The sequence below is a fragment of the Larimichthys crocea genome, chromosome X (genome assembly GCF_000972845.2).
Source record: "Larimichthys crocea isolate SSNF chromosome X, L_crocea_2.0, whole genome shotgun sequence".
Taxonomy (NCBI): domain Eukaryota; kingdom Metazoa; phylum Chordata; class Actinopteri; family Sciaenidae; genus Larimichthys; species Larimichthys crocea.
In genome coordinates, this window is record NC_040020.1 from 1,755,651 (window position 1) to 1,766,168 (window position 10,518).

The window sequence follows — 10,518 nt, forward strand, 5'->3', positions numbered from 1 at the left end:
AGGCAACACAACCTCACCACAACCAGTTTCCACAAGTTTTTTTTTCTTTTTTTCAGGTAAAGTAACTTTTGAATGTTTCAGTTTTTGCTATATGTGGCAACCAATTTAGAAATCAACACAATTGGTGGAGGCAACTTCCAACAGCTCCAATTGTCCATTCAATGAAAAACATTGCTGCAAAAAGTAAAAGTTTTATAATTTTGTTTCGTGATTAGGCAGAACTATTAGTGCTCCAAAAACTCATTATGACAATGTCTTCTTCTGCCCCAAACATTACAGCTACCAATGCTACAGAAGCTCCAACTACTGCTCCGAATGCTACAGCTGGCTCTACTGAAGCTACCAATGCCACACAAGCTCCAACTACTGCTCCGAATGCTACAGCTGGCTCTACTGAAGCTACCAATGCCACACAAGCTCCAACTACTGCTCCGAACGCTACAGCTGGCTCTACTGAAGCTACCAATGCCACACAAGCTCCAACTACTGCTCCGAACGCTACAGCTGGCTTACTGAGGCTACCAATGCCACAAGCCCAACTACTGCTCCGAACGCTACAGCTGGCTCTACTGCAGCTACCAATGCCACACAAGCTCCAACTACTGCTCCGAACGCTACAGCTGGCTCTACTGCAGCTACCAATGCCACACAAGCTCCAACTACTGCTCCGAATGCTACAGCTGGCTCTACTGCAGCTACCAATGCCACAGAAGCTCCAACTACTGCTCCGAACGCTACAGCTGGCTCTACTGCAGCTACCAATGTCACACAAGCTCCAACTACTGCTCCGAACGCTACAGCTGGCTCTACTGCAGCTACCAATGTCACACAAGCTCCAACTACTGCTCCGAACGCTACAGCTGGCTCTACTGCAGTTACTGCAGTCACAACTGTTGGCACTTTAGCTACCACCACAACCACAACTACAGCAGCACCACAAGAAGAGCCAAAGATAAGCTTGGGATTTTCATTGCAGGAGACCTTTACACCAGAACTTACAGACAAGTCTTCACCAGCGTTCAAAGCCTTGGAAACCAAAGTAACCGAGTCGGTAAGTTCATAAATAGTTAACATGGCATTGAGTTTTGATTTTTGCATTTTTCTTTTTGTACTTTTTCACAATCAGGTTAAATAATGCACGAAAAATGTAGATGTTAGAAAAATTGTTCACATGGTATAGAATTTTTTTCTCTGCTTCTCTTTTCCATGTTTTTCGCAAGATTCCAAATAATTCATGAACATTTAGAGAACCTCAGAACTTTTCAATTCTCATGTAAGATTAAACTTTGATCTTGGTGGTAGGAATGGGATGTCAAGAAGACTAACATTGCTTCATAGTTGTTGGGTCGGTATTAACACTTAACACAGTGTGAGATCTTAGCCTAAGTTTTGGTCTTCACTTTGTTTTTTTATCCTGTAGATGTTTTTTGAATATGTGTATTCTACATCCTGTTTGTCAATGAGTGTCCACACTGTAGCAGGTAATACTAAAACAATTAGTAGAAACAGGTAATAAAAAGACTTTCATTAAAGATTTCCACACGTGGAAAGCATGGGAATATATTTTAAAGCTGGTTTGAGATGGAGCCAAGACCATGACCAGATGCATGAGAAAACATAAAGGAAAAATGGAGTAGTGAAAAAATGATTGAATAGTTGTGGCATAAAAACTATTTTACTGTCTCATAGATGTTTTGTAATTATACTTTTTTTTCTTGTATTAACTTAATTTACAGCTCAACCAAGTCTATAGTGACCAATTTGGAGATGCCTTCAATCGAAGTGTCATCAAAAGCTTCAGGTATATAGTGTTGCATTTTATTGATTTTCTTTTGGTTAATGCAAATACAAGCGAATGTTGTCCTTTGTGTTCATTTTGTCTATCTATCATAGGTTTATCATATGATATATTAGAAAATACTGTTCGATTTGCGGAACAGAAATAATTTCTTTCCCTGAATATCCATCATCCTTGTCATGTGACTTAGTTAAACAACTATGGCCACAATGACCAAATATAATTGTGCTATTAAAATTTCACTTCTGTTACAGGTCAGGGTCCGTTGTGGTAGATGCTGAGCTGATATTCAACAGTGTCGCAACACCAAATACCAGTTCTGTTCTACTGCAGACTGCTGTTTCGAGCAGTAGTTTTAACCTCAGGGCAACGCATCATCTATCACAGCAGCCGGTGAGACATGTTATCATCAAAGTTGAATTTGTAAATAATATGCACACACTGATATATATCTGATGAATTTATTTATGACGAAAAATATAATCTATTGATCATGTTTTTTTCAGTTGTTTTGGCACCAACTGAAGCCCCACACGACAGCTGTCCTACACATGATAATTACAACTCCCTCAACAGGTACTATCATGACACCCAGTCAACACGCATTTAAATGTATTTATTTAACAGTTCATACTGTCACCTAATCATTTCTCAAAACAAAATTATTTTGCATAATTCAGGTTATGGTGTCACTAAAATTCCAGTATCAAGTGACGTAACTATCCAATCACTGTTTCCGTTACTTCATTATTTTGTTTTGTCAGGTAGGTAGAACTATGTTTACTATCCAAGCTCCTGTAAATGCTACAGAAATCCACTTTTTTTGTTGTGCCATGTAGTAACGCCCACCCTACTTTTAATGTCTTATTCTGCTCCAACCAATACAGCTACCAATGCACACAAGCTCCAACTACTGCTCGCGAACGCTACAGCTGGCTCTACTGCAGCTACCCAATGCCACACAAGCTCCAACTACTGCTCCGAACGCTACAGCTGGCTCTACTGCGCAGCTACCAATGCCACACAAGCTCCAACTACTGCTCCGAACGCTACAGCTGGCTCTACTGCAGCTACCAATGCCACAGAAGCTCCAACTACTGCTCCGAACGCTACAGCTGGCTCTACTGCAGCTACCAATGTCACACAAGCTCCAACTACTGCTCCGAACGCTACAGCTGGCTCTACTGCAGCTACCAATGCCACACAAGCTCAACTCTGCACACAACACTGCTCCGAACTCTACAGCTGGCTCTACTGCAGCTACCAATGCACACAAGCTCCAACTACTGCTCCGAACGCTACAGCTGGCTCTACTGAAGCTACCAATGTCACACAAGCTCCAACTTCTGCTCCGAACGCAACAGCTGGCTCTACTGCAGTTACTGCAGTCAACAACTGTTGGCACTTTAGCTACCACCACAACCACAACCTACAGCGACCACAAGAAGAGCCAAGATAAGCTTGGGATTTTCATTGCAGGAGACCTTACACCAGAACTTACAACAAGTCTTCACCAGCGTTCAAAGCCTTGGAAACAAAGTAACCGAGTCGGTAAGTTCATAAATAGTTAACATGGCATTGAGTTTTGATTTTTGCATTTTTCTTTTGTACTTTTTCACAACAGGTTAAACTAATGCACGAAAATTGAGATGTTAGAAAAATTGTTCAAATGGTATAGACTTTTTTTCTTTGCTTTTCTTTCCATGTTTTTCACAACATATTCAAATAATTCATAAAATTTAGAGAACCTCAGAACTTTAAGTTTTCTCCATGTAAGATTAAACTTTGATTCTTGTGGTAGGAATGGAGGTCAAGAATTAGACTAACATTGCTTCATTATAGTTGTTTGGCGTATTAACACTTAACACAGTGTGAGATCTTAGCCTTAAGTTTTGTCTCACTTTGTTTTTATCCTGTAGATGTTTTTTGAAATGTGTATTCAACATCCTGTTTGTCAATGAGTGTCCACACTGTAGCAGGTAATACCTAAACAACATTAGTGAAACACGGTATTAAAAAAAGACTTTCATTAAAGATTCCCCATACGTGGAAAGCTGGGAATATATTTAATTCTGGTTTGAGATGGAGCCAAGACCAGACCATGAGCAGGAAAAAACATAAAGGAAAAATGGAGTAGTGAAAAAATGATTGAATAGTTGTGGCATAAAACTATTTTTACTGTCTCATAGATGTTTTGTAATTATACTTTTTTTTCTTGTATTAACTTAATTTACAGCTCAACAAAGTCTAGAGTGACACAATTGGAGATGCCTTCAATCGAAGTGTCATCAAAACTCAGGTAATAGTGTTGCATTTATTGATTTTCTTTTGGTTATGCAAATACAAGCGAATGTGTCCTTTGTGTTCATTTTGTCTATCTACAATGGTTTATCAGTATATATTAGAAAATACTGTCAGATTTGCAGGACCAGAAAATTTCATTTCCCTCTGATCTCATCATCCTTGTCATGTGCATTAGTTAAACAACTATGGCCACAAGACCAAATATAATTGTGCTATTAAAATTTCACTTCGTTGTTACAGGTCAGGTCGTTGTGGTAGAATGCTGAGCTGATATTCAACAATGTGTCTGCAACACCAAATACAGTTCTGTGACTAATCTTTGCAGACTGCTGTTTCGAGCAGTGGTTTTAACCTCAGTGCAACGCATCATCTATCACAGCAGCCGGTGAGACATTGTTATCACAAATGTTGAATTTTGTAATAATTATTGCAAGCACATACTGATTATATGATGACGATGAATATTTTAATAGACAGAAAATAATAAATCATATTTGAATTGTTTTTTTTTGTTCGTTGTTTGGCACCAACTGAAGCCCCAACGACAGCTGTACCTACAACAATGATAATACAACCCTCAACAGGTACCATGACAACACCGACAACGGCATTTTAAATGTATTTATTTTAACATTCAAATACTGTCACCTAATCATTTCTCACAACAAAAATTATAATTTGCATAATTCAGGTTAGCTTGGTGTCACTAAAATTTCCAGTATCCAAGTGACGTAACTATCCAATCACTGTTTCCAGTTACTTCATAATTTTGTTTTGTCATGTAGGTAGAACTATAGTTATTACTTATCCAAATGCCACACAAGCTCCAACTACTGCTCCGAACGCTACAGCTGGCTCTACTGCAGCTACCAATGCCACACAAGCTCCAACTACTGCTCCGAACGCTACAGCTGGCTCTACTGCAGTTACTGCAATCACAACTGTTGGCACTTTAGCTACCACCACAACCACAACCACAGCAGCACCACAACAAGAGCCAAAGATACGCTTGGGATTTTCATTGCAGGAGACCTTTACACCAGAACTTACAAACAAGTCTTCACCAGCGTTCAAAGCCTTGGAAGACAAAGTAACCAAGTCGGTAAGTTCATAAATAGTTGACATGGTATTGAGTTTTGATTTTTGCATTTTTCTTTTTGTACTTTTTCACAATCAGGTTAAATAATGCATGAAAAATGTAGATGTTAGAAAAATTGTTCACATGGTATAGACTTTTTTTCTTTGCTTGTCTTTTCCACGTTTTCACAATCAGATTCCAAATAATTCATGAAAATTTAGAGAACCTCAGAACTTTTTAGATTTCTCATGTAAGATTAAACTTTGATTCTTGTGGTAGGAATGGGATGTCAAGAATTAGACATACATTGCTTCATTATAGTTGTTGGGCGGTATTAACACTTAACACAGTGTGAGATCTTAGCCTTAAGTTTTTGGTCTTCAGTTTGTTTTTTCATCCTGTTGATGTTTTTTGGATATGTGTATTCTACATCCTGTTTGTCAATGAGTGTCCACACTGTAGCAGGTAATAGCATAAACAACATTAGTAGAAACACGGTAATAAAAAAGACTTTCATTAAAGATTGTCCACATACGTGGAAAGCATAGGAATATATTTTAAATGCTGGTTTGAGATGGAGCCAAGACCATGACCATGATGCATGAGAAAACATAAAGGAAAAATTGAGTAGTGAAAAAATTATTGAATAGTTGTGGCATAAAAACTATTTTACTGTCTCATAGATGTTTTGTAATTATACTTTTTTTTCTTGGATTAACTTAATTTACAGCTCAACCGTGTCTATCGTGACAAATTCGGAGCTGCCTTCAATCGAAGTGTCATCAAAAGCTTCAGGTATATAGTGTTGCATTTTATTGATTTTCTTTTGGTTAATGCAAAGACAAGGGAATGTTGTCCTTTGTGTTCATTTCGTCTATCTATCATATGGTTTATCATGTATATATTAGAAAATACTGTTCAGATTTGCAGGAACAGAAATAATTTTATTTCACTCATGAATATCCATCATCCTTGTCATGGTGACTTAGTTAAACAACTATGGCCACAATGACCAAATATAATTGTGCTATTAAAAATTTCACTTCTGTTACAGGTCAGGGTCCGTTGTGGTAGATGCTGAGCTGATATTCAACAATGTGTCTGCAACACCAAATACCAGTTCTGTGACTAATACTTTGCAGACTGCTGTTTCGAGCAGTGGTTTTAACCTCAGTGTCAACGCATCATCTATCACAGCAGCCGGTGAGACATTGTTATCATCAAATGTTGAATTTTGTAAATAATTATTGCAAGCACATACTGATTATATGATGACATGAATATATTTAATAGACAGAAAAATAATAAATCATATTTGATCATTGTTTTTTTCAGTTGTTTTGGCACCAACTGAAGCCCCAACGACAGCTGTACCTACAACAATGATAATTACAACTCCCTCAACAGGTACTATCATGACACAACCAGTCAACGGCATTTTAAATGTATTTATTTTAACAGTTCAAATACTGTCACCTAATCATTTCTCAACAACAAAACATTATAATTTGCATAATTCAGGTTAGCTTGGTGTCACTAAAATTTCCAGTATCCAAGTGACGTAACTATCCAATCACTGTTTCCAGTTACTTCATATATTTTGTTTTGTCATGTAGGTAGAACTATAGTTATTACTTATCCAAAAGCTCCTGTAAATGCTACAAGAATCCAATTTTTTGTTGTTCCAGGTATTAGTACAGCCACACCTACATTTTTTAAATGTCTTATTCTGCTCCAAACAATACAGCTACCAATGCCACACAAGCTCCAACTACTGCTCCGAACGCTACAGCTGGCTCTACTGCAGCTACCAATGCCACACAAGCTCCAACTACTGCTCCGAACGCTACAGCTGGCTCTACTGCAGCTACCAATGCCACACAAGCTCCAACTACGGCTCCGAACGCTACAGCTGGCTCTACTGCAGCTACCAATGCCACACAAGCTCCAACTACTGCTCCGAACGCTACAACTGGCTCTACTGCAGTCACCACTGCATCAACAGATGCTCCCACATCTAGTGAGGGAACCGTTGGACTTCAGTTTAGTCTCAACCAAACATTCAGCGCAGATCTCTCCAATACATCTTCAGCCGCTTTTAAGACCTTAGCTTCAACAGTAGTCACAGAGGTAAGATTTCTATAACGTTTCATCGCATGTTTCATACTCTAAAAACTTTCTCTGATAAATGATTTTTTAGAAATCTATGATTGAATGATGATATGAATCTAATCGTCTATATTTAAAAATATTAAAATATTCAGCCAATTTTACTTTTGGGAAGTTAAATTGTTGATAATCTTGTTTGATCGTTTTTAATTTTGGTTCAATTTGCTCAGTTTGGCCAGTCTATTTTTACACTTAGTAGTTATTGTGAAGCAGCAAAAACTAATGCCATTGTTTAAATACAGTACCTTTGTGAATGTTTTCTTTCAGTTAAACATTTTGGGTAGAAGACTTTATGGATTGCTTTATAAACGTGCCATTGTAAACTCTTTCAGGTAAGACAACATTTCAATCACTGTTTACAGTTATTCTGTTCATTTGCCTGTAACATGCTTTTAGAATGTGTTGCTTTCTCTATCGTCACTATAGGAGTGGATCAGTGGTTGTCAACTCAACCCTTGTGTTCACAAATACAAGCTCAGTTCCTTCGGCAAGCAGTGCAACTACGCAATTAAGCAGTGCACTTACAAACAGCACTGCCCTGAATGTTGTAAAAGGCAGCGTTATAGCAAGTAAGTAATTGGAGACTGAAAAACTTAATTAATCTATTCAATAATCTATTCAAAGGAAGTGGTGCCTGGTACAGTGTCACAATAACTGATTATCTATTGTTATTGGTACAGCTGTTCCTACAACTACAACTCCAACAACAACAACAACTCCAACAACAACAACAACTCCAACAACAACAACAACTACAACTCCAACAACAACAACAACAACTCCAACAACAACAACAACTCCAACAACAACAACAACAACTCCAACAACAACAACAACTCCAACTCCAACAACAACAACAACTCCAACAACAACAACAACAACAACTACAACTACAACTACAACAACAACTACAACTACAACTACAACAACCGCCACCACTGCGTCAACAGATCCTCCTACGGCCAATGAGGGAATACTTGGACTTGTGTTTAGTCTCAGTGACACATTTACCTCAGACCTTTCTAATCCAGCATCAGCAGCTTTTCAGGCCTTAGCTGCAAAGGTGGTCAATGAGGTAAGATGTCTATGCACTACAACAGTGTACTTCTGATAACAACCCATCTTACCTGAATCTAGGGTGTAAAGACAAAGGGAGTTGTATGGATTATAAGGCCCCTGAGGCAAAATGTGATTTGTAATTTGTTTGGGCTAGAGAAAAATTGACTTGACTTGACTATTCAATGGTCATAATAACATAGAGAAACATCTTTGAAACTGAAACTTTAAAACATTCAAAAAATATTGCATTTTGGGATATAAATCTAATTAGCATATATACTAAACACTCCCTAAGATTTTTGCCTTGATGTAGATTAGTCATTCAGTCTGCCACCATGATCACTGGGAAAAATAAATAGCAAAACAAGTGATTTATGTAATACTTGAACAAGATCTCAGATTATTAAGTCTGTAGTAAAATTCTCTAAGAGCTTTGTAGCTTGACACGTTTATAAGAATAATTAATTAATCATTAGTGCTTGCATCCATTTGTTTTTATTTGCAAATAACAGTAAAGTTGTATTTCAGTTGAACGCCCTGAGCAGACGTATATTCGGATCATCTTTCGATCGCTCCTTCGTAAACTCATTCACGTAAGACAAAATTTCAATAACTGACCAACTTTTCCTCAACATTTGGTGTCCACTTGCTTCTACAAAATGTTGCTTTCTCTCTCTGTCCCTGTAGGAGTGGATCAGTGGTTACCAACATGACTCTCGTGTTCAAAAATCAAACCTCAGTTCCTTCTGCAACTTTTGCAACTGAACAGTTGCGCAGTGAACTTGGCAACTCTACCGTCCTGGACATTATACCAGGCAGTGTTTCTGTTACACGTAAGTTATTTACTTAAAATATAGTCCACATTTATTAGTCTATTAAAAAGCCAAATGCATGTTACAATAATATATTTGTACTTCTCTGGTCATTTTTAAATATGAAAGTAAGACAAGGGTTCCTTTTAAGTATACACTTTGAGCTTATGAAGATACATTCAGTCCAGAGAATTTCACTGACTAATATCTCTGCTTTTTCTAATATTTCAGAGATAACATCAGGCAGTCCTGCTCGGCACACAGTGGGCTCATTGGCAGTCTTTTCACTAACACTGCTGGCTGTGGCGCAGATGCTGATAGACTTATAAGTCAGTCAGGCGGGTACACTGACTTGACCAGTCGCTTTTAATATGCTACCAAAGGTGGAAAAATCAATTTACCCACATACCAAAAACAAAAGCTGTAACAAGTGTGCATTATGAAATTTACCATTACAATGCCATGTGGTAAAAAGATGTGTACTGTGTGTCAAGAACTACAGTTTCTTAGTATTTTCAACATTTGATGTTACAACCTCTTTTGTTTTGATTCCATTTTATTTAAAGAACGAATCATTAATACTGTAATACCATATTTTATACTTTGTGGGCGTTATTGTAGCATCTGCCATTTATTGTATTGTTTTATAAATGCTTCTTTATATTCTGTGTTTCATGTGGCATTGTTAACATTTAAAAATGTCAATATATATGTTAGAGGATAAAGTACTACATATTTATTTCCAATTGAAAGGCCTGTATGGTTTAGCAGGACACAATTTACATCAAGTTTACAGTTACAATTTACATCCAGTATGAATGATGGAAGAAAAGAAAAGCTTAGGGTGTGGATGTGAAATGATCTTGATGCTGGAGACAATGATTCAAACCAGCCATTAATGTTCGAGGGTTGATTTTCTTTTTTTTAATGAAGATGATCCCTGTCTAACCATTACCATGTAGTTTAAAATGGCTTACCATAACAACACCACTGTAGGAAAAGAATTTCCCAATGAACATAACGTTGGGTTTTGCTGAATCATCCAGTATCAAGTGAATAGCGTGGCAAGTGGATTGCTGAATACTAAACATTTAGAAACTTTATTGGTTATATATATATTATTATATATATATATATATATATATAATATATTATATGTATATATATATATATATATAGTTTGAATTGAATACTGATTGAGAAGGGGGATAATAAAACTAAAACTTATCACCTTTAAATGTCCCTGTTGTTTTATTTTTGTCTTTAAAATAGATTTAAATGAACACCATTAACCTTCT

General features: G+C 37.2%; 1 protein-coding gene and 1 long non-coding RNA gene across 2 annotated transcripts; both read left to right on the top strand.

Moving 5' to 3' along the window:
- The first annotated feature begins 541 nt into the window (after nucleotides 1–541).
- Nucleotides 542–2,093, top strand: LOC113746714 (uncharacterized). The gene is made up of 3 exons (XR_003463068.1): nucleotides 542–1,051; nucleotides 1,737–1,801; nucleotides 2,053–2,093. It is a non-coding gene; the product is annotated as an uncharacterized LOC113746714 (long non-coding RNA).
- A 2,941-nt stretch (nucleotides 2,094–5,034) lies between these two features.
- On the top strand, nucleotides 5,035–10,202 carry LOC104930830 (integumentary mucin C.1-like). The gene is made up of 12 exons (XM_027282479.1): nucleotides 5,035–5,204; nucleotides 5,911–5,975; nucleotides 6,235–6,383; nucleotides 6,516–6,587; nucleotides 6,928–7,310; nucleotides 7,617–7,681; nucleotides 7,776–7,918; nucleotides 8,030–8,065; nucleotides 8,213–8,424; nucleotides 8,937–9,001; nucleotides 9,096–9,241; nucleotides 9,452–10,202. The coding sequence occupies exons 4-12, from the start codon at nucleotides 6,563–6,565 to the stop codon at nucleotides 9,547–9,549; spliced, it is 1,173 nt and encodes a 390-aa protein (XP_027138280.1). The 5' UTR covers nucleotides 5,035–5,204; nucleotides 5,911–5,975; nucleotides 6,235–6,383; nucleotides 6,516–6,562; the 3' UTR covers nucleotides 9,550–10,202.
- The last annotated feature ends 316 nt before the right edge of the window (nucleotides 10,203–10,518 follow it).